At 44.3% G+C, this 24,999-nt stretch overlaps 1 protein-coding gene across 10 annotated transcripts in view; it reads left to right on the forward strand.

The window, feature by feature from the left end:
- Positions 1 to 24,999, forward strand: part of sipa1l3 (signal-induced proliferation-associated 1 like 3) — a 391,364-nt gene that overhangs the window by 268,661 nt on the left and 97,704 nt on the right. For 9 of the 10 annotated variants that reach the window (XM_059985106.1, XM_059985105.1, XM_059985113.1 and 6 more), the window contains 2 exons: positions 7,636 to 7,884; positions 12,621 to 12,767. In XM_059985106.1, the coding sequence (XP_059841089.1) occupies positions 7,636 to 7,884; positions 12,621 to 12,767 (396 nt within the window). The remainder of the gene's footprint in view (positions 1 to 7,635; positions 7,885 to 12,620; positions 12,768 to 24,999) is intronic. The other variant, XM_059985115.1, reaches the window with a different exon arrangement.

The following is a 24,999-nucleotide window of genomic DNA, read 5'->3' on the forward strand; positions in this document are numbered from 1 at the left end:
CTAAAGACACTTATGAATTTCCTCATAATGTACCACAGAGAGCATTCTAACTGTCTGCATCACAGTCTGGTATGGGGGTGGTTGTTGGGGGGGGGGGGGGGGGTGGCCACTACACAGGATTGAGAGAAGCTGCAGAAAGTTGTGAACTCGGTCAGATCCATCATGGGCACCAGCCTCCCCAGCATCCAGGACATCTTCATGGAGCGGTGCCTCAAAATCATCTTCAAGGAGTGATGCCATCTGATTTCTGAATGGACATTGAACCCATGAACACTATCTCACTACTTATTTTTCAGCACTACTTATTTAATGGGTGTTTTCTTTATATAGTTACTGTAATTCACAGTTTGTATTATTTTGTATTGCAATGTACTGCTGCTGCAAAACAACAAATATCACGACATATGCAGGTTACTTAGACCTGATTTGGGGTGAAGGGAGATAGGGAGAGAGTACTTTCATGGGGGGGATTGACCTGCGGCGGTATTCTCATATGGGGGGTGGGGATCGATCTGAGGCATGAGAGAAAGAGAGTGTGAAGAGAGAGGGAGTCCCAATGAATCTATTGAAAGGAGTGATTTGAATATAATTTCTTAAATCATCTTGACCTCTTTTAAGAATGTTCTTGATCTGCAGCCTGAGTGAATGAATACAGCTGAATCAGGGCTGATGATACAACTTTAATGTAGAGTTTTTCATGCACATCATCATAACCACGCCTGCTTTGTGGTTTCAATGTGACTACTCTTAAACGTGTTTGGGCAGAGTACTATTTTTACAAAATACTTGGTAAAAGTTGTAATCTTGTGCACGATAGGGCCAAGGCTGAATCTCCCTAAGTTGCCATTCTTACTCAACAAAGCTGTTCAGCAGTGTCGTTGTGTTGGACTGACAACGTGGTGTTATTCCATGTCCTTCTGTGCTGAGAGGCCACGACACTGTGAACGGGAGTGCCAGGTAACCTGAAGCAGAGGAGGGTTGTGAAAAAGTGTTCAGTGAATATTTTGGCAGTGAGTTCTGTCGGCCAACAGCCACAGATATATCCAGTTTGCTGAGGGTGCCGGATTAAGTAATTCAGTATGTAGGTTTCTTTTCAACAAATATTTTCATTGTTTTGGCATAGAATGGAGGGGGTAGGGGTATGGTAATATGCATGTGCCTTTAAAATGTTGTTGTAAAATATGGAGAGATGCTTTCATCTAATTCCATTTGGTTCAGGCATGGAATTTGGGGCTGTTTGGTACCCGGGAGGCATGGTAGTGCCACCTTTTACCACGCCAGGGATCGGAAGATTAGGGTTTAATCCCTAGTCTCTACCCACGAAGATCAAGAGGGGCAGAAGTTTAACTGGGCATCAGTGAAAGTCGTGGCACAAGAAACTTCGCAGCATTCAAGAGAATTCCTAGATGCGTGGTTTTCCTAAGTTCAAAACTGTTCAAAGTAAATTTTATTATCAAAGTGTGTATATGTCACCACATACAACCCTGAGATTCATTGTCATGCAGGTATACTCAGTGAGCCTCTGGAATGGTAACTATAACAGGATCAATGAAAGATCAAGCAGAGTGCAGAAGACAACAAGCTGTGCAAATGCAAATTTAAATAAACAGCAATAAATAATGAGAAAATGAACTAACAAGGTAGAGTCCTTAAAGGGAGATCATTGGTTGTGGGAACATCTCAATGGATGGGCAAGTGAGTGTAGTTATCCTTTTTTATTCAAGAGCCTGATGGTTGAGGGGTAGGAATTGTTCTTGAACCTGGTGCTGCAAGTCCTGAGGCTCTTGTACCTTCTACCTGATGGCAGCAGTGAGAAGAGAGCATGTCCTGGGTGGTGAGGGTCTCTGATGATGGATGCTGCTTTCCTACGAAAATGTTTCATGTAGATGTGCTCAGTGGTGGGAAGGGCTTTATCCATGATGTACTGAGCTGAATCCGCTACCTTTTGTAGGACTTTCCATTCCAAGGCATTCGTCTACTCTGTCATTTCATCATAGCTGATCCTTTTTCCCTCCCGGACTCAAACTCCTGCCTTCTCCACATATCCATTCATGCCCTGACTGATCAAAAATTTATCAACATCTGCCTTAAATGACTTGGCCTCCACTTTCTGGCTAAAGAAATTCCTCCTCGTCTGTTCCTCTCAGAATCTTGTACACCTCCAGCCCTTCAAGCCTCCCTGCCCAGCACCCCCCGCCCCTCCCCCCCGATTTATCTCTGGCCTAATCACGGTACAATGTACAATGACCAATTAACCTACCAACCAGTACATCTTTGGATGAAACATTAGCAGCAGGAGGAAGCCCACGTGGTCACGGAGAGGACGCACAAACTCCTCACAGGCAGCAGCAATGGGGTGGCGTGGCAGACATATCTTCCTTCACTCCAGAAAGAAAGGCCCTAGCTCTCTCAACCCATCCTCAGAAGACAGGCTCCCTAATGCAGGCGGCATCCTGGTGAATCTTAGATACAGGAGGTACTGCAGATGCTGGAAACCTAGAGCTGGAGTTGCTCAGCAGGTCAGGCAGTATTGATGGATGGGAGTAAAAAAGTTTATGTTTTGAGGCTGAGCTCCCTCATCAGGACTGGAAAGGAAAGGAAAGAAGCACCTTCCTCCCCTCCCCACACCACCTTGTTCTGATCCTTTATCTCTTCCATCAGTCAACTTCCTAGCTCTTTACTTCCCCTTTCCCAGTTTCACCTATCATCTTGTACTTCTCCTTCCCCTCCCCCACGCCTTTTTGCTTTACCACACCAGGGATCGGGTTCCTCTTGTCCTCACAATCCTCTGCATCCAGCACATAATCCTCCATAATTTCTGCCATCCCACCACCAGCAAATCTTACCCTGCCCCCCCCACCCACATTTTCCACAGGAATCGCTCCCTTATCCACTCATCCCTCCCTACTGGCCTCACTCCTCGTATTTATCCTTGCAAGTGAAACAAGTGCCGCACTGCCCCGTCCAGGTGAGGTGACACTTCACCTGTGAGCCTGTTGGGGTCGTCTACTGTGTCTGATGCTCTCAGTGTGGCCTCCTGTGTATCAGTGAGACCCAGCGTAGATTGGGAGACAGCTTCATCGAGCAGCTTCCCTCCATCCGCCACTAAACACAGGATTTCCCATTTCAATTCTACTTCCCATTCCTATTCCAACATGTCAGTTCATCAATGCCACGATGAGGCCACGCTCAGGTTGGAGGAGCAACACTTTATGTTGCACCTCAGTAACCTCCAACCTGATGGCATGAAGATCGATTTCTCAGACTTCTGTAATTCCCCTCTCCTTCACCATTCCCATATTCCCGTTCTTGTTTTTCTCTCACACGTTCTCTTCTTAACTTTCCATCACCTCCCTCCGGTGCTCCTCCTCCTTCCCTTTCTTCCATGCTCTTCAGTCCTCTCCTATCAGATTCCCTCTTCTCCACTCCTTTATCTCTTTCACCAATCCACTTCCCAGGTCTTCACTTCACCCCTTCCCCCTCGCCCAGTTTCACCTCTGACCTGCCACCTCATACTTTTTCCTCCCTCCCCCCCGCCTTCTTTTCCAGTCCTGATGAAGGGTCTCAGCCCAAAACATCAATTGTTTATTCCCATCCTCCAGCACGTTGCGCGTATTCTCCTGGTGAATCTCCTCCGCCCCCTCTCTGAAGGGTCCACATCCTTCCAATCATGAGGCGACCAGAAGAATCAGCAATTTTAAAGATGTATAACTGTAAAAGAGGCAAACCCTATTCTGACCTACAGCTGGGTGCAAATCTGTCGATAGAGAGGAAGGGGTGAGAAAAGGGCAGAAATGGAGGTTAACAAGTGCATGAATTCGTGGGAATGGGTTGGAGTGCATTATGTGCCTTCTTTTTCACTGTCCTCTAAAATAAATGTGTGGTAAAATGTGTAACCAAGAACAAAGACAACTCCAGCCATCAAATAAAAAACACAAAATGCTGGCGGAACTCAGCAGGCCAGACAGCATCTATGGGAGGAGGTAGTGACGATGTTTTGGGCCAAAACCCTTCATCAGGAGTGTACCTTGTACCTCACTGTCTGCCTGTACTGAACCTTCTCTGTAACTAAAAAACACAAAATGCTGGCAGAACTCAGCAAGCCAGACAGCATCTGTGGGAGGAGGTAGTGACGATGTTTCGGGCCAAACGCCATCGCTACCTCCTGCCATAGATGCTGTCTGGCCTGCTGAGTTCTGCCGGCATTTTGTGTTTTTATTTATTTCCAGCATCTGCAGATTCACTCGTGTTTGCAGTGCTCCTTGTTGCTGTTTCACTGGGATGTTTCAGTGCTGAATGAACTGCCGTGTATTCACAACCCAAGGTATTACTCCATTCGGATAACCTAGATGAATTAGGGTGGAAGATGGTGCACATGTGGTGCAATCACTCGATTTGGCCCTTCAGTGCTTCTCAGCCATTCCATCATGTCTGATTTATTATTCGTTTCAAGCCCATTCTCCTGCCTTCTCCCCTTTGCCTTTGGTGCCCTGGCTAATTGAGAACCTGTCAACCTCCACTTTAAATATATCCAATACCTTGGCTTCTATTCACATCTGTGGCAATGAATCCCACCCTATGGCTGAAGAAATTTCTCTTCATCTCTGCTCGAAAGCAGGGGTTCCCAACATTTTTTATGCCATGGGCCAATACAATTAAACAAGGAAGTCTGTGGACCCCAGGTTGGGAACCCCTGCTCCTTTCTTGGTAAACCATCACTTTTCTGCAGGACGGTGCTTAGACCCAGAATCAGTTGAGTGCGTTGAGTGCATATTTTCAGGCTCCTGTACTTCCTTCCTGGTGGTAAAAATGAGAAGAGGGCATTTCTTGGGTGATGTAGGTCTTTAATGATGGACATGGCTTTTGAGGCACTGCTCCGTGAAGATGCCTTGAATACTGCAGAGGCTAGTGCCCATGATGGAGCTGACTAATCTTACAACTCTATGCAGCTTGCTTTGATCCTGTGCAGTAGCCACCCCGCCCCCCCCCCCCCCCATACCAGACAGTGATGCAGCCAGTCAGAGTGCTCCCCATGGTACATCTGCAGAAATTTTCCTGGGTTTTTCTTTGGTTATATTCCACAATGTTCCACCTAATCCTTGCCTATTGGGAAAATAAGAACATTTTGTTATGAAGCTCTTCAGCCATACTTGAAAATTTTACCATCTCTAAAGTCAATTTTACAAGTGATTCAATCTGTCAGGACAAAGTGCTTCCTTTCACACTGTGATGTGCCAAGAATCTTCTTGCCCTTCTGCATGCTTGAAATATCATATGCTTTGGATTCAGAATGTACTTAATTCACTTCTGGCCAAGTCTAATAAATGGCTTCCTTGTCGGCTGCTTGTCTATTTTAGATTATGCACGCACCATCCACAGACAGCCAAACCATTTAACTTGGATTTCAACCAAGTTCTGAGAGCTAACTTGATGCCCTTGGACTTGACTGTCTTTTCAGAATATTAGACAATGTCTTTTCCCAAAGTAACTAGTTCACAAGTGTCTGCAACAGCTCCCATAATTTTGTTAGCTCGGCGAGTAACGAGAGTGGTTTAGAGTTGTGTTTGTAGAATTTTATTTTCATGCTTACTTGGGAGGTCATTCCATTGATCTTGGGGACTCTGCAACTCTTGTTAAGCATCATTCTTTGTGCAGGAATAAGTGGGTAAACATAGGAGCATAATTAGGCCATTCAGCCCTTCAAGTCTGCTCCCACCATTCGATACTGGCTGATTTATTATCCTTCTTAACCCCATTCTGCTGCTTTCTCCCCGTAATCTTTGACATCCTCACTAATCAAGGATCTATCAACTCCTGATTTACATTTACCCAAAGATTTGGCCTGTAGAGCCACCTGTGGCAATGAATATATTTATTAAATAGGACAAGAGGCTCTGCTCAGTTGAGGATAGAGCTTCAAATAGTAACTGAGGATTTAAGACCATAAGACATAGGAGCAGAGATCGGCCATTCAGCCCATCGAGTCTGCTCTGCCATTCCATCATGGTTGATTTATTGTCCCTCTCAACCCCATTCTCTTGACTTCTCTCTGTACTGTTTCATATCCTTACTAATCAAGAACCTATTCACCTCTGCTCTGAATATACCCAATGACTTGATATCCACAGGCATCTAGCAATTAATTCCACACATTTGTCAACTTCTGGCTAAAGAAATTCCTCCTTATCTCTGTTCCAAATGCATGCTCCTCTATTCTGAACTTGTGCCTTCTGGCCCTAGACTCCCCAAAAACCTTTGGTAAGTAGGGTAGCAATCCTTTACTAAGGAGACTCCCCAGAATCCTATTGTAAGTAGAATTATAGAGAAACACAGTATAGGAACAGGCCCTTTGGTTCACTTGCTCACCCACCATTACCCATCAGTACTAATCCCAAATCTCGGAGTGTGTAATGTATAACTTAATTCCCATAAGAACACAAGACAGAGAAGCAGAATTAGGCTGTTCAGTCCATCAAGTCTGCTTTGCCATTCCATCATATTTTCCTTCTCAGCCCAATTCTCCTGCCTTCTCCCCATAACTTTTCTTGTCTTTACTGTTCAAGAACCTACCAACCTCCATTCTAGGCTTTTCAGTTTCGAACTGGGAATACCTTGGGATATAAGGATCATTGAGCAGAGAGTCGGCAATAGGGAATTAACTACCGATTCTCTGCGCAAAGATGGAGAAATGTAAAGGTGACAGCAACGAAAGAAATGGTTTCTATGAAAGAAAGCAGGGTTCTGGTGTCAAAGAGATCATAGCATTTACTGAAAGTCACAAATGTTAATTAAAATAAGCAGCATAAAGTTGTGAATTCAGTCAGCTTCATCATGGGCACTCGCCTCCCCAGCATTCAGGACATCTTCAAAATGCGATGTGTCTAAAAGGCAACGTCTGTCATTAAGGACCCATCACCCAGGACATGCCCTTTTCTCATTGCTACTATCAGGGAGGAGGTACAGGAGCCTGAATGAATCTGGGAGTGAATCAGGAACAGCTGCCTCCCGTATGCCATCCCACTTCTGGATGGACACTGAACCACCTCACTACATTTTTTTTCACTCGTTGCCCTACTTATTCTACTTTTCTTTCAACGTACGCCAGAGATATTGAGCCTGATTCTGATTCTGATTCCTCAGCACTCTGGTATTTCTGACTCTGAAGTAGTCCTGATGAAGGGTCTCATCCCAAAGTGTCAATCCCCTCCCGGTTTCTCACATCTCCCGACTCCTCCACCTATCAGCTTCTCCTTACCTGGTCTTACCTTCACCGGCCAGCTGTACTTCTCCCCTCTGCCTTCTTCGCCTTTCATTCCTAATCCCGATGATTAGGTCTCGGCCCAAAATGTCAACTGTTTATTCCCCTCCATAGACCCTTCCTGACCGGCTGAGCTCCCCCAGAACTTTGTGTCTGTGTTGCTCTGGATTTCAAGCATCTGCAGAATCTTTTTGATTATGAGGTATTCACCAGCTTCAGAAAGCAAAATGCTCTTTTGATGATCTCCAGGGAAATGCACTGAGGCAGCATTATAAATAACTTGAGTTTTCAGCTTTTCGTGTAGTAAGTGCTTGATCTATGAGCTATCATTTCAGCAGTTGTCCTAATCCTGTTTCCTCGCCTGCACTTCCTCCTAGGGGTTGCTCTGAATTGTATGAAATGCACACAATAGACGGTAAAGCCGAGAGTGAAAGCACGCCTGCGGGTTTGAGACCGCCATACAGGACCAACACCCTGCAGTGGAGTGCTCCTGTGACCCACAATGCATTGCAGTCTCAACGATGGCCAGGGAATGTCCACACTCAGACAGCGAGTCGCAATCAAACCTCTAGACAGCCGGGAGCCCCAGCCACCTACAGCGAATCTCAAGCAAAGAGCAGCAAGCGGTAAGGCCTTGCTTATAAAGCTGTGGATAGCAAGGAGAAAAAGAGAGTTGTGTAAAACTCGGGAGAGATAAGATTCATTAGCTGTGGGAAAAAAATGTTTGGTTCAAAGTTCAAAGTAAATTTTATTATCTGAGTATCTGCCACCATATAACCCTGAGATTCATTTTCCTGCAGGAAATAAATCAATAAATCTATAGAATAATAATCAGAACAGAATCATGAAACATCACACTAACTTGGACATTCAATCAGAGTACAGTAGACAACAAACTGTGAAAATACAAAAAGAAAGAAATAATAATAAATAAGCACAAATATTGAGAACATGAGATGAAGAGTAATTGAAAGTTCGAAGTAAATTTTATTATCAGAGTACATTTAACATCAACAATTCAACAAATACGAACTGGAGACTTTTGCAATCCATTTTATGCATACAATGGAAATTTAAATTCTAAGAAATAGATGGCTGAAAAGACAATTTCGTCAAGTATGCAAAGGCCAATACGAGTTTCAGTGACACTATTTAATTATTGAGCGAACTCAAGAAATATTTTAGCGTAGAACGTTAAGCCAGGGCTTCGTTTGTATTGACTTGCTACGGTGTTCCAGAGTTTCAAGTCTTCTTGTGCAATACCAATTGGTGCAGTACTGAGTAATGATGTGCTGGAAGTGGGTGCGGGCCCTTAGCATCAGCTCTTCTCTGCTCTCTGATCTGTTGGCAGGTGACCGAGCCATAGACCCCAGGTAAAACCACCTGTACAATGTCACCTCTTGCAGAATCTGTACCAGTAGTGATAGGGGACTCTATAGTTAGGGGGTCAGACAGGCGATCCTGTGGACGCAGGAAAAAAGCACAGATGGTAGTTTGCCTTCCATGTGCCATGGTCCAGGATGTTTCTGATCGTGTCCACTATATTCTGAAGTGGGAAGGAGAACAGCCAGAAGTCATGGTACATATTGGTACCAATGACGTAGTCAAGAAAAGCGAAGAGGTCCTGAAAGCAGACTACAGGGAGTTAGGAAGGAAGTTGAGAAGCAGGACCACAAAGGTAGTAATCACAGGATTACTGCCTGTGCCACGTGACAGTGAGTAGAGGAATAGAGAGAGGTAGAGGATAAATGCGTGGCTGAGGGATTGGAACGGGGGCAGTGATTCAGATTTCTGTATCATTGGGACCTCTTTTGGGGCAGGAGTGACCTGTACAAAAAGGATGGGTTGCACTTGAACCCCAGGGATACCAATATCCTGACGGGAAGGTTTGCTAAGGCTATTGGGGAGAGTTTAAACTGGGATTGCTGGGGGGTGGGAACCGAACTGAAGAGATGGGGGGGAGGGGCGGTTGGTTCTCAAATAGAGAAAGCTTAGAGACAGTGCAAGAGGAAGGATAGGCAGGTGATAGAGAAGGGATGCACTCAGACTGATAGTTTGAGATGCGTCTATTTTAATGCAAGAAGTATTATGAACAAAGCGGATGAGCTTAGAGTGGATCAGTACTTGGAGCTATGATTTTGTGGCCATTACAGAGACTTGGATGGCTCAGGGGCAGGAATGGTTACTTTGAGTGCCAGGCTTTAGATGTTTCAGAAAGGACAGAGAGGGAGGCAAGAGAGGTGGGGGCGTGACGTTGTTGATCAGAGATAGTGTCATGGCTGCAGAAAAGGAGGAAGGCATGGAGGGATTGTCTACTGAGTCTCTGTGGGTGGAAGTTAGAACCAGGAAGGGGTCAATAACTACTGGGTGTTTTTTATAGACCACCCGATAGTAACAGGAACATTGAGGAGCAGATAGGGAGACAGATTCTGGGAAGATGCAATAATATCAGGGTTGTCGTGGTGGCACCTCCCTAGAGCGAGGGGTTTAGGTGGGGTGATCTGTCTTGCTGCAGCTGGAGTCCCGTACGTCAGTATGCTGTCTGTCACACATCCATTCAAGTTGGCCGGAGATTTTGGGGGCAGATTATCTCCCGTTAAGCCCCTCAGGTACTGCAGTCACAGTTGTGTTTTGCCTGCTGCCGAGGTTGTGTTGATGGTCCAAGAGGGCTCCTCGGTGACGTTCATCCCCAAAAACTTGCAACTACTCATTGCCGATAAAATTCAAAGCCACGGTATCCTGCAGTTTCAGGGTGATGCGCACCTAAACCAGAATACGAACGGTGTCCTTTCCCTGAAAGCTGGAGTAAAAAGTAACTATATCCAAGAGCCTGCATCTTGAGAGTGCAGAAAATGTGTGAAGTCACACGTCAATAAGATTGAAAGAGTACAGGGAAAATTTACAAAAACATTGCCAGGACTTGAGGACCTGAGTTATAGGGCAAGGTCGGATTGGTTAGGATTTTATTCTCTGGAGTGTAGGAGAATGAGGAACTTTTGATAGAGAAATGCAAAATTATGAGGGGTATAGATAGGGTAATCAGCTGGCAGGGTGGATATACGTCTCTAACAAAGGAAATATAAGGCGCTCCTTCCCTCTGCTAGTCTGCTGGTCACCCCTGGGCAAGGTGTAGCACCTGCTTAGCCCGCCCCTCAGATCAGGGTCACGTGGAGCCATGGGAGCCGGTGGTGGATGGTCGTATGAGCAGCCGGCACACATCACAAGTCCTGGTTATGTGACACCAGGCAGACAATCTCTGGAAAGTATTGATAATGGCTGGGGTCACCCGTCTTGTAAAGACACTGCCCAGAAGAAGGCAATGGCAAACCACTTCTGTAGAAAAATTTACCAGGAGCAAGCATGATCACGGAGAGACCCATGATTGCCCACGTCAAACAACAAGGCACTTAATGAATGAACAAGATAGGGTAAATGCAAGCAGGCTTTTTCCACTGAAGTTGTGTGAGAGCAGAATTGGAGGTCATAGGTTAAGGGTGAAAGTTGAAATTTAAAGGGGAACCTGAGGGCGAGCTTCTTCACTCAGAGAGTGTGGAATGAGCTGCCAATGGAAGTGGTGAATGTGGGTTTGATTGCACCATTTAAGAGATATATGAGTATATGGACGGGAGGGCAGTGGTCTAGGTGTGTGTCGATGAGTCTAGGCAGAATGGCAATTCCGCATTGACTAGATGGGCCCAAGGTCCTGATTCTGTGCTGTAGGGCTCTGTGACTGTATGTGAATTTCATACGTTTTCCATCTGTACTTGGCAGTGTGTGGTATCTTGCCAGTTCCTTGCTAGGCAAAGGCCCGTGGAGCAAAATTGCCAATGAATGCACTACATTCTGGAGAATCGATACAGTGTGTTCTGTTTTTCTGTTCACTGCTTTTTATCATTGCTATTTTGTGCGATATTGATTGGGCGGCCTGCAAATAATGAGCCACACAGCGCTGGGTTGACCTGAACTGAATATGCCTGGACTCTTACATTTTTGTGTTTTTCGCTTGTTCAGCCATTTGTGTGATTTGTGTTTTTCTTTGAATGGGTTCCATCGTCTTCTGCGCTTTGTGACTGTCTGTGAGAAGATGAACCTCTGGGTTGTGTGCTGCATATGTACTTTGAATTTTTGAATCTTTGGAGTGTGCGATGAAACAGGAGCGCCTGGATGGAACCCACGTACCAACTCCTTACAGACAGCAGCAGGAATTTACTTATCTGTTTGGTTAGAGATTCAGCGCAGAACAGACCCTTCCGGCACTTTGAGCCAATGCCCAGCAATCCCTTAATTTAATCCTAACCTAATCATGAGGCGGTTTACAGTGACCAGTTAACCTCCCAACCGGTATGTCTTTGGACTGTGGGAGGAAACCGGAGCACCCGGAGGAAACCCACACATTCATGGGGAGAACGTACAAACTCCTCCCCGGCAGCGGCAGGAATTAGACCCGGGTCAGTGAAAGCTGGCACTTTAACAACAACCACTACGCTCCACTGTTGACCACTTTGCAACGTGCTTTAGAAGAAGTCTCCCACATAATAAAGGGTAAATTAGTACCCTGTAGAAGTTAAATTTTACAATTGATATTTCTATCAGTGAACTCTCATTCAATACTTAGCATTTCGTATGGTCAGGTTTGCCAAATATTCCAGCAAGATCAAACAACTGATTGTGGACTTCAGAAAGGGTTAGACGAGGGATCACAAACCAGTCCTCACAGAAGGATGAGAAGTAGACGGAGCAAACAATTTCAATTTTCTGGGTGAGGATCGAACCTGAACCAAACATATTGATGCAGCTACCTAGCTGTAAAGAAGGCAAGAGGGCAGCTTCATTTCATTAGGAGGTTGAGGAGACATGGTTTGTTAGTTGAAACACTTAAAAACTTCTACAAATGTACTGGCTGCATCACCATCTGGTATGGGTGGGGGGGTGGGTGAAGTCTGCTGCAAAAAGATCAAAGTAAATTGCAGAAATTCGTTAAGATTAGTCAGCTCCATCATGGGTACCAGTCTCCGTAGTAACAAAGACATGAAGGTGCCATCCATCAGCAAGGACCCCCATCACCCAGGACAGGCCCTCTTCTCACTGCTACCATCAGGGAGGAGGTACAGGAGCCTGAAGACACACACTCAGTGATTCAGGAACAGCTTCTTCCCCTCTGCATCCAATTTCCAAATGGATGTTGAACCGTACCAAACTAATTTTTTACACTACTTATTTTAACTCAACTACTCAAGATATATATATTTACTGTAATTCATTTTTTCTCTATATTTATTTATCATGTATTGCATTGCACTGCTGCCATAGAGTTAACAATTTCGTCACGACATATGTCGATGATTCTGATTCTGTCTTGCAGGCCAGTCAGCTACCCAGAAACTTTGTACAATACACCGCCAACTGCTGCAACGGACAGAATTGCACCTTTCCGAAATCCTTCCGGAAGCTTCTCCTCTTCGGGGTCTGGAAACGTCTTGTCCAGTCGACACAAAGTTGGTCCTGACAGGTGAGAGCAATCCTGTTCACTTTAACAGCTGTTTGACATGCTGGGACAGGAGCGGGGGTCAGAATCAAGTTTAATACCACCAGCGTATGTTGTGAAATTTATTGTTATGCAGCAGCAGTACATTGCAATACACAATAAAAATATCATTATTGCAAAATACAATAAATATACATCATATATCAAAAAAAATTGTGAATCCTTTACAATTTCCTGATTTTCTGCATTAATTACTCATAAAATGCATTCTGATCTTCATCTAAGTCACAACAATAGACAAATACAATCTGCCTAAACTAATAACACAAAACTCTATTTGAGTTCTAATAGAGAATTAATAGTTCTAGGCAAGTTATATTTGTTGGATAATTGCTCAAAAGACATAAAACAGTTGTCCAAAAATAAATCAGAAAATCTTAGTAATCCCTTAGTTTTCCAAGCCAAATAAGCTTGATCTATAATGGAAGGGTGGAAAAAGCAATTAAATACAATAGGACTATTTAAAACGAATTGAGTCAACCTGAAAAATTTCCGAAATTGAAACCATATACATAAAGTATGTTTAACTATCGGGTTGTCAATTCGTTTCGGCAATTTCGGCAATAATAGTTCTATTTGTCTTATATGTGCTGTGTGAGACTGATTTAGTGCCTTAATAAACATCGACTGTTTATTCCTCTCCATAGATGCTGCCTGACCTGCTGAGGTCCTCCAGCATTTTGTGTGAAAAGCTTTGCTTTGCACGTCAGCCATACAGATCATTTCATTACAGCAAAGTGCTGAGGTAGAACAAGTTAAAACAATGACAGAACGCAGAATAAAGAGTTGTAGTTACAAGTACAGGTAGACAGTAAGATAGATTGTGAGGTCAAGAGTCCATCGTATCATACTAGGGGACTGTTCAGTAACTGTCCTTCAGCCTGGTGCTACATGCTTTCGGGCTTTTGTATCTTCTGCCCTTTGGGAGTGGGGGGAAGAGAGAGTGTCTGGGGTGGGTGGGGTCTTTGATTATGCAGCTTTACTTAGCCACTGAGAAGTATAGACAGGGTCCATGGAGGGAAGGCGAGTTTCCCTGATGCGCTAAGAGCTGTCCACAACTCTCTGCAGTTACTTGTGGTCAAAGAGAGAGTAGTTATCATACCAAGCCATGTTGTATCTGGAGGAGATGCTTTTTGGGGTGCATCGATAAACATTTTACCCGTTTGTCTTGTAAAGGCTTCATCTGCTTCAGTGTCCTGCTAGAAACGGCTGACAGACTTGTGCTGGAGAATCAGTGTGGCAGTTTGCTCCATCATTCATATTTTCCAGCTGATTATTTTTAACATGATGGTACTACGTCAACTTTGTAGGAAATGGCATCTGGTCATTTAGTTTATGAGAGAAGCAAGTATGAACATTTTGTGTACAGCCCCAAGTCAGAATTCCCCGATCATCGTCCATGAGATGACCCTGAATTTTCTCTAGGATGCTGAATGCCCTGCTGTGTGTTTCCAGGGGCTCTTTGTTCCTCCAGTTTTCACTTGCACGGATAAGCGCAGTTTACTGTCACGTACCAAAGGTCTCCATATAACAATTACAGCACGGAAACAGGCCATCTCGGCCCTTCTAGTCCGTGCTGAACGCTTACTCTCACCTAGTCCCACCTACCTGCACTCAGCCCATAACCCTCCATTCCTTTCCTGTCCATATACTTACCCAATTTTACTTTAAACGACACTACCGAACCTGCTTCTACCACTTCTACCAGAAGCTCGTTCCACACAGTCTCATGAGGCCTGTAGCAGCATAACATGAGTAGTTCTGGATGCTGGAAATCCAGAGTAACACACTCAAAATGCTGGAAGAACTCAACAGGTCAGATAGTCTCTATGGTCAGTGTAACACACACAAAATGCTGGAGGAACTCAGCAGGTCAGACAGTGTCTATGGTCAGAGTAACACACACAAAATGCTGGAGGAACTCAGCAGATCACACAGTGTCTATGGACAGAGTAACACACACAAAATGCTGGAGGAACTCAGTAGGTCAGACAGTGTCTATGGACAGAGTAACACACACAAATTGCTGGAGGAACTCAGCAGGTCAGACAGTGTCTATGGACAGAGTAACACACACAAAATGTTGGAGGAACTCAGCAGGTCAGACAGTGTCTATGGACAGAGTAACACACACAAAATGTTGGAGGAACTCAGCAGGTCAGACAGTGTCTATGGACAGAGTAACACACACAAAATGTTGGAGGAACTCAGCAGGTCAGACAGTATCTATGGTCAGAGTAACACACACAAAATGCCGGAGGAACTCAGCAGGTCAGACAGTGTCTATGGACAGAGTAACACACACAAAATGCTGGAGGAACTTAGCAGGTCAGTCAGTATCTATGGTCAGAGTAACACACACAAAATGCTGGAGGAACTCAGCAGGTCAGACAGTGTCTATGGTCAGAGTAATACACACAGAATGCTGGAGGAACTCATCAGGTCAGACAGTGTCTATGGACAGAGTAACACACACCAAATGCTGGAGGAACTCAGCAGGTCAGACAGTGTCTATGGTCAGAGTAATACACACAAAATGCTGGAGGAACTCATCAGGTCAGACAGTGTCTATGGAGAGGGATAAAGAGTCAACGTTTCATGCTGATCTCTTCTGCAGACCCTGATAAGGCTCTTTAACTGAAACGTTGACTGTGTATTCTCCCTGACCTGCTGAGTTCCTTCAGCATTTTGTGTGTGTAACTAAAAGTCCGTAAGGCATAGTAACAGAATTAAGCCATTCAGCCCATTCAATCGTGGCTGATTTACTGAACCTTCTCAACCCCATTCTCTTGCCTTCTCCCCGTAAATGTTGGCACCCTGACTAGTCAAGAACCTATCAACCTCTGTTTTAAATTTACCTAATGAATTGGCCTCCATAGCCATCTGTGGCAATGAATTCCACAGATTCACCACCCTTTGGCTAGAGAAAATCCTCCTTATCTCTGTTCTACAGAGATGTCCCTCTATTCTGGGGTTGTGTACTCTGATCCTAGACTCCCCCAATTATAGGAAACATCCTCTCCATGTCTATGTCTTGCAAAGATAGAGACTAGGCCTTTCAATATTCAATAGGTTTCAGTGAGATTTGCCCCTTCTTCATTTTTCTAACCTAGCAATTAGAGGCCCAGAGCTATCAAATGTCTCTAATATGTTAAAGATGATAAAAGAGAAGGAAAGCTTTCTATGCTCCCTGGATTTTGCTTTTCTTCTCTCCTGTAACTGTGTAATTTCTGATTTGCTTTATTGCTTTAGTTTGAAGCAGAGGTAGTATGACCCAGAATTAGCAGTTTCATATTTAGTAATCACTATAAATTCTTGCACAGATTTAGGATCAAGCCGTATTAATAATAATTTTTTTTGTAGCCATTTTACCAGTGTTTTCAGTTCCAGCTATGACTTCTGTCATAATATGTTCTGTAATAAAGAGCTTGAAATAGCCTGTGGCATTGACACAGAGGTGTAGATTCTCAGAAAAACTTTGATGAGCTACCTATAGTGTTCTTGTCAAAATAATTTTGCTCTCTCCCAGCTTGCTTCTCCTTTCTCCCTTCTCACTTTCAAGAACTCTACAACCTATGTTCTCGGAACTTTTACTTTATTTATTTATTATTCATTTTTCTCTCAGCTTGAGCTGGTAAAACCTGAGGTACTGACATAGCCAAGCACACTCATTTCTCAATTGCAATGAACTTTCAAACCTTTCTAGTGGTGTTGTGGCTTTCTGGAGATTTACATAGGTATTTCTGTGTAGCTTTAAGTGTTTGATGCTATTGTGTAGTTCCTTTGGGATGATATCACTATTGGGACTATTTATATAAACCCTGTTCATGTTCCAAAGTCTTTCGATTTCCTCTTTTAGTTCGGCATATTTCTGGTGTTTTCACTTAGTGATTTCTGTGTGTTATGTGTGTTTGGAATGGCTGTATGTATTAACCAAGTTGTTCTTGCTTGTTTATTCTGTATTATTATATCCGGACAGTTATTATGGATTGTTCCGTCTCTAATAACGGATCAGTTGTAATATAATCTGTGGCACTCTGGATCAGACTTGCATCTCTAATGAGGTATGAGTACTTTATGGGTTTGGATTTTAAAGCAAGATTTTGGTGAATGATGTTTGCCATTGGATCGTGCCTGTGTACGTAATCAGGTTGAGTTAAACTGCTGCAGGATCCTGGAAGGTGTTGGATTGGATTATTATTATTATTATTATTTTCATCTTCTTTCGCACATTGGTAGTTTGTCAGTCGTTGTTTGTGTGTAGTTTTTCATTCATTGTGTCTGGTTCTCTACATTGGTGAGACCCGTCGTAAGTTGGGGGACCGGTGCATTGAGCGCCTCCACTCCATCTGCCAAAAGCAGTACTTCCTGGGGGCCAAGGACAGACTAGAGACGGAAAACCTTCACTGCTGCCCTGAACGCCGGTGGTGTAATCGGCAAAGAGTAGGTTATGTCCTAGAGTGTAGTGGAATGAGAGGAGTTTGATAGAGATGTACAAAGTTATGAGGGAGATGGATAAGCAAGCAGGCTTTTTCCACTGAGGTTGGGCGAGACTAGAACTAGAAGTCGTGTGCTGGGGTGAAAGGTGAAATGTTTAAGGGGTACACGAGGGGAAACTTTTTGATATGTGTTCCTTCGTCTTACCCTTCCTGAAGTCCGCAATCAGTTCTTTCGTCTTACTGACGTTGAGTGCCAGGTTGTTGCTGCGGCACCACTCCACTAGTTGGCCTAACTCAGTCCTGTACGCCCTCTACCAACAATGGTTGTATTGTCAGCAAATTTATAGATGGTATTTGAGCAATACCTAGCCACACGGTCAATTTGTAACACATGCAAACTGCTGGAGGAACTCAGCAGGTCAGGAAGCATCTGTGGAAATGAATTAACATTGAATGTTTCAGGCCAAAGTTCAAAGTTAATTTATTATCTAAGCATATACATTGTATACGACCCTGAAATTCATCTTCCCCACAGACAGGTACAAAAGAAAGAACTGTGGAACAAACCTGTTTAAAAAAAAACATCCAACATCAACCCCCCCCCCCTTCCCTCCTCACACAAATGCAGAAAACAGCCAAAAACACAGAATACAGAACACAAAAGACATACAGTCGGCCCTCCTTATCAGCGGGGGATTGGTTCTGGGTCCCCCCATGGATACCAACAAACGCGGATGCTCAGGTTGGTGGACTGTAGGACCCAGCAGAGCTCTGGACCTTATTTAACCTGCGTCAGTGTGGTGGACTTTAGGACCCAGCGGAGCTCGGGACCTGACGTCCATGGTGTTTTTGTTCCGTTGACGGAAAATGATCACGATTGAAAATAAAGTGGAAATAATAAAGTAATTGGAAAGAGGTGAAATGCCATCGGTCATTGGAAAAGCGTTAGGCTACAGTAGGTCAACGATCGGAACAATTTTAAAGGATGAAGTGAGAATAATGGAGTATGTGAAGGCCCTGCCCCGACGAAAGCTACAATTATTACCAAGCAACACAGTGGTTTAATTATTGAAATACATACGTTTCTTAAGTGTTTTATATGCATAGAAAGGTAAAATATATACTGTATATTAAGACAAACATTTGACTAACTGACGCTAAATAAAACCGTATGTACCTGTTCCAACTTAGAGAACTTACGTTTTTTTTTATCCCTGATCCACAGTAACCTACCCACATCCTCCCGTATACTTTAAATCTTCTCTAGATTACTTATAATACCTAATACAATGTAAATAGTTGTTATACTGTATTGTTTAGGGAATAATGACAAGAAAAAAAAGTCTGTACATGCTCAAACAACGAGTGCTGGAGAGAGAACTTCCGGGTTTTCCCGATCCGCGGTTGGTTGAACCCGCGGATAAGGAGGGCCGACTGTATTACAGTACAATTCAGCTCAGCATTCGTTATCTGCAGGGCGCTCCAATTCAAAAACTCCCCAAAAAAGTAGCAACAAAACAAAACAGTGACCAGAACTAGAACTGGAAATCGAGCGTATCATAAAAAATGGATTAGAGTCCAAATCCAAAATCCGTGTCAATCAAACCTTGCTCCAGCCCCATCCACCGCTGACGACATCTAGGGAGAGAGAGAGACTACCTGAACATGAGGACCCTCACTCAGCAGCATTCGGGTAGCTGAGAGCTTCATCCAGGACTGAGGTCCCCAATCAGGGCCACGGCCCAAAATGTTAACTGTCTATACCCCTGCATTGATGAAACCTGACCTGCTGAGTTCCTCCAGCATTTTATGTGTGTGTGTTGCTCAATATTACTGGCAGAATTTTGTGTTTTTAAAAAATCTAGCTGGCTTGTTCCCACTTGATCGACAGAGGTAATTTCTTGTAAAGATGGGTGTGTGTGACAGTTTGTTTCAGTTTCTCTTGTTACGGAGTTGGCAAGGTGACTCCGGTCAGTGAGCAATGCAGTGTGCAGGGTACACAGCTGGACTCTGGAGAGCTCCATCATCGTCCAGGATGGAGGAGCCACTGCACAGGATTTTAAAAAGCCAGCTCCATGGTATCCAGAATACCTCAAAACGACAACATTCATCATTTAGGACCCCCAGAGTTCATGCCCTCTTCTCATTGCTACCATCAGGAAGGAGGCACAGGAGACTGAAGTCACACACTCAACGATTCAGGAACAGCTTCTTCCCTTCTGCATCAGATTTCTGAATTCGAAACCATGAACACGACATTTCTTTATTTCTATCTTTGCACTAATTTAACTATTGAATATATATACTTACTGTAATTCATATTTTTTCTATTATTATGTATTGCATTGTACTGCTGCCACAAAGACAACAAATCCCACAGCATATGCAAATTTCTACAGAAGTACCTTGGAGAGGATTCTGACTGTCTCTCCATCTGGTAGGGGATCCTACTGCACAGGATCAAAGTAAGCTGCAGAGAGTTGTAAAATTAGTCAGCTCCATCGTGGGGCACCAGCCTCCGTAGTATCCTGGTCATCTTCAAGGAGTGGTGCCTTAGAAAGGTGGCGTCCATCATTAAGGACTCTCACCACCCAGGTCATGTCTTGTTCTCGTCGTTACCATCAGGGAGGAGGTACAGGAGCCTGAAGACAGACACTCAGCGATTCAGGAACAGCTTCTTCCCCTCTGCCGTCCGATTGAACCCATGAACACTACCTCACTACTTTTTAATTTCTAATTTTTGCACTACTTATTTAATTCAACTATTTAATATATATATACTTACTGTAATTCATTTTTCCTCTTTTATTATGTAGTGCATTGTACTGCTGACAACAAATTTCACGACATATTTTGGTGATATTAAATCTGATTTTGATATGGACTCTCACTCAGTGGCCGCTGGATTAGGTCCTGCATGATTTTTATGGCAAACTTGCAGGTTCATCATTGTTGGTATTAGCTTTAAATTTGTTTTTTTTTTATTTATTGACTACTGCGCAGAATAGTCCTTTCCACGCCGCCCAGAAATCCCCCAATTTAATCTGAGCTAATCACGAGACAATTTACAGTGACCAATTAGCCTACTAACTGGTACGTCTTTGGACTATGGGAGAAAACCAGAGTATCTGGGAAAAGCCCACGTGGTCACGGGGAGAACGTACAAACTCCTTACAGACAGTGGCGGGAATTTGAAGCTGAGTCGACTATACTATGAAGTATTTACTAAGCTCCTGAGCCAGCCCAGGTCGGTTCTTAACTAAGTTCCCTTGCTGTCACAATGCGATTGAAGCTTATATTTTTGGTTCAGTACTCCAACCCTCTAGATTACTGAGTAATATAACCACAGTGCTGAATTGGAGTTAGCCACATGATGAAAGCAGTGTTATAGTTCTATGAAGTATTGTCAAGATAATGAAAGAACTATGACCAGAAGATTTTTGAACACCTTTCTGTGAAATTCCTAATTATTCTCCATCTTGGCATTCACTTTAAGAGGGCTACAATGTAAAATTAGGTGTCAGGATGGAGATTGGTCTCTACCAAAGGAGGTGTAAGGTGCTCTTTCCCTCCGCTAGCCTGCAGGTCACCCTTGGGCGAGGTATAGCTACTGCTTATCCCCCACCCCACCCCGATCAGGGTCACATGAAGCCATGGGAGCAGGTGGTGGATGGTCGTACGAGCAGCCGGTACATATCACACGTCCTGGTTATGTTACCACTGACGCCAGGCAGACAATCTCTGAAGAGTATTGATAATGGCTGGGGTCACCCGTCTTGTAAAGACACTGCCCAGAAGAAGGCAATGGCAAACCACTTCTGTAGAAAAAAATGTTGTCACCCACATCAAACGACACGACACATAATGGAGGAACAGTGTAAAAGCAAGTATTTACTGCTGAGGCTTTATTTCGAATATTATCAGCAATTCTGGGCCTCATTTCTAAGGAGAAATGTGCTGGCCCTGGCCAAGGATCTGGTCATATTGGCCTTGAGGATCTTTGGAAGTCAAAAATGAGGCATAAAATTTGATGCTTTCAGATATTTGGAGTGTTACAACAGAGACCAAACAAAGCAAAGAGGAAAATAAATTGTGGTCATCTCATACTCAGTCTAAAGATGACAACATCCCATTGACAACATAACATAGCCAGATTCAAGTGGCTGCAGAACAATTGTAAATCGTCTAGAAAGTACAGAATCAGCTGTACCGCAATTACTGGAAAATTTACTGATTGATTATACAAAAATTATAAGCAAGCATCTTTCTTCTCTTTTGCCCGTTCAGTGCAGCAACGAAGATCCTCCATCTCTGGCGGTGTTTCAGGCTTCCTTCATCGGGTCAGTAGCTTCCTCTCGGTTTTCACCGCTGTCAGTCACCCGTCCCGGGTGGAGACTCGGGAATACCGTCACACTCAGGTGTAGAAGGATTCTTCATTGCTGTTTCTGTAACGGTTTTGTTTTACCATTCGGGGTCGTTAGCCCTGAGCTGACCTGAACCTAGAGGACCGGTGGACCACTCTTAGTCTGGTCTCTAATCTTCGACCTGTTTGGCATAAGTGACCCAAAAGACAAAGCACAAGGCCAAATCCAACCAGTAATGCTCTTTGGGTCATTGAGTCACACTGGCCTCCAACCCACGAGAAGGTTTTGGCCCTCTTGGAGGATAGACAAAGTTAAACTAGAAGGAAAATACAAAAAAAAGACAATTCAGCAATCCAAAGGATCTTCACAAGAATTATCCAGGAATGAAGGATATTTGATGTCTCCAGGCCTGTACATAATGGGATTCAGAAGGATGAAGATGGGTGGGATCACATTGAAACCTACTGGATTCTGAAGGGCTTGGATAGAATGGATGCTGGGAGGATGTTTCCATCGGTGAGAGAGTCTAGAACCAAAGGGCATGACCATAGAGGAGAGATGAAGAGGAATTTCTTCAGCCAGAGGGTGGCAAACCTGTGGAATTGTGTGTATTTCAGACAGGGATAACTTCTGGATTGGTGAAGGGATTAGGGATTACAGGGACAAGACAGAGGAATGGGGTTTAGGGCACCAGTGAAGGTCCTCCACTTCTAGTGGTGTTCAGGGCTTCCTCCAAGCCAGTTGTTTCCTCGTGGTTTTCACTACTGTCAGCCATGCAAATCACGGGTGGGGTCTCAGGAATACCATTGCGCTCAGATGTAGAACTCTCTTCATTGCTGTTTTTGTAACAGCTTTGTTTGACCACTCAGGGTTGATAGCCCTGAGCTGAACCCCCCCCCCCCCCCAGTACCTGCAAGACCGGTGGACCACTTATAATTTGCCCTCTCCCCTTTGACCTGTTTGACCCTACCAAGAACCAAAGCATAAAACCCTGACTCTAGCCAACATAGTTTTCAGATCCTTAAGCCTCCAAACCCTGCGACAAGGTTGTGGTCCTCTGGGAGGAGGGTGCTACACTTGAAGAATGAAATACTAAACTGCTCAACTTCTCCCTGTAACTCAGGCCCTTGCATCTTGGCAATGCTCCCATTAGATCTGCCCAGTTGTAAATAATTGAAAGTTTTTTTATTGAGGAAGGGAATAAACTGTCATTTGAAAGTAAACACAAAATGCTGGAGGAACTCAGCAGGTCAGGCAGCATCTATGGAAATGAATAAACAGTTTTTGGCCTAAGAACCTTCTTCAAAAATGGAAAGGAAAGAGGGGGAGACACCAGAATAAAAAGGTGGGGGGAGAGTGAAGGAGGACAGCTGAGGCCAGGTGGGAGGGAAGATAGACCGGAGAGGAAGACATCTGATAGGAGAAGAGAGTGGACCATGGGAGAAAAGGAAGGAGGAGGGGCACCAGGAAGAGGTGATAGGCAGGTGAGAAGAGTTGAGAGGCCAGGGTGGGGAATAGAAGAAGGGGGAGGGGAGGGAATTTTTAAAACCAGAAGGAGAAATTGATATTCATACCATCACTTGTATGGTAAGCATTGTTCAAATTTGGCAGGTCTTTAAACATTTCAGTAGTGGCTTTATGAGTGCAAAATAAATTATTGGCTGGGTGATGTTTGATACAATCTCTGTTGTTCACCCTCACTTAATATATTCTAAACAGTAATTAGAATTATGCAGCTAACTGTGTGAGGGAATGTAGCCAGCGCATTTCAAGGAGCACATTGGCAGACTTTGCAAACCAGGATTTTCTGTGTATCACCCTTGCCAGATTAAATGGTCATAAGTGCATTCCCCGACTAGAGATGTTAACAGCAGATGTGAGGCCATAAAGCTGGGTCTAGTCTATTCCGGAGCTGGACACATGCTACGCTGACTCGAGCCTTGGTGGACGCTTCTCCTGTCTTACTGGTTCCTCTTTATTATCCCGATGTGGAAAGGTCTGGAAAGTACGTAATTGGAATCAGCTTTTTTGTGACTGTCTTGTACGATGTTTCAGGACACATCGGCTTGCAGGCTCACGTAGTTGCCCCGTCTCTGATTCGGAATCAGAATCAGGTTTATGAAATTTGTTGTTTTGCCTCAGCAGTACAGTGCAATATTAAATGCTCCCATTTAGTGAGCATCCAAACCAGCAGCATCGCAGGAGTTGCCAGTCAGCATGGAAGTCAGCGTAGGACTGCCTTAGAGACTCCAGCTCTGGATTTTTCCCTTAGGGTTTACTCCCGAAGCCTTTCCCATGAGTGGGCATAGCCGCAAGGCAGAGGAGGTTTGAGATCAGAGTTTTCCTTCTCCTAGATGAGCTGCCAACCACGCCTGATGGGCCCCATCCAACCGAAGCAACTTGTTTTAAGGCACTATTAACCCGCCTTTGCCCCTTCTCCTGTGAGCAGCAACGGTTCCACCTGGCTTAGTCACTAAGCCACATGTGAAGGCCAGGAGCTGGACTTGGTTGTCAGAGGCTATTTGAGGCACACACCATTGGGAGCAGTTAATAGTTAGTGAGAGCTTGTCCCCATTACCACCCATGGCTATGACAACTGGACCACACAGTCCAGTCAAGATAGCACCAGCAAACAATGATTCCTTGGGCAACATTGTCCAGAAAGGAAATCTTTCCAATTATTACCCTCTTTCTATGTTTTCTGCTAGTTCTTTGTGTCTTGTTTGTGCTATGGAAACTGTCGGAGTCTGAGATGTACAGTTTGAAGCTCCATGGAAGGATCTAGCGCTAAGCTGTCCGGAGAACTGCCTCGTGTAGATCAGAGACGGGGGGCCCAAGGGACCAAGAACACATGTTGTCTCAGGGAGAGCAGAGATGGGGGAATGGGGGCGCCAAAATGGTCCAAGAATGCAAGTTAACTCATGGAAAAGGCCAGAGACAAGGCGTGGGGTGATGAACAACTCCATCTCGAAGCAGCGAGGTGAATGCGGAGGGGTCAGTGATGGCTCCCAACAGGGGGTCAGCAGCATTTGGACCCCAGTCAGCCATCACTCTTTACAGAAGGACTGAGTTTATGCGGTGATCTCCTCGTATGCAGACAAAAAGACGTTTTCCATATTCTGAGATTTATGTGATTATTGGACTGCGCTTTATATTGGTTTCCTTTCGATTTTGAGTATGTTCTTTCTTGCGGGTGATTGGCGGGTGGTGATTTTTTTGTGTGTGAGGGGTTTGGGGGTTTGGTACAACTGTCTCTGTTTTCTGCGAGTGAGGAGTTAGAGATTGTTATGTGTAGGGGATCATCGATTGTTATTGTGTTTTTGCTGCAGGAGAGTAGGGAATTTTGGGGTCTATTCTTGTGCCAGCTGGAGGGGAGTTGGTGTCTTTTCTTTC

Source organism: Hypanus sabinus, chromosome 11, assembly GCF_030144855.1.
Source record: "Hypanus sabinus isolate sHypSab1 chromosome 11, sHypSab1.hap1, whole genome shotgun sequence".
In the NCBI taxonomy this organism is placed as follows: Eukaryota; Metazoa; Chordata; class Chondrichthyes; order Myliobatiformes; family Dasyatidae; genus Hypanus; species Hypanus sabinus.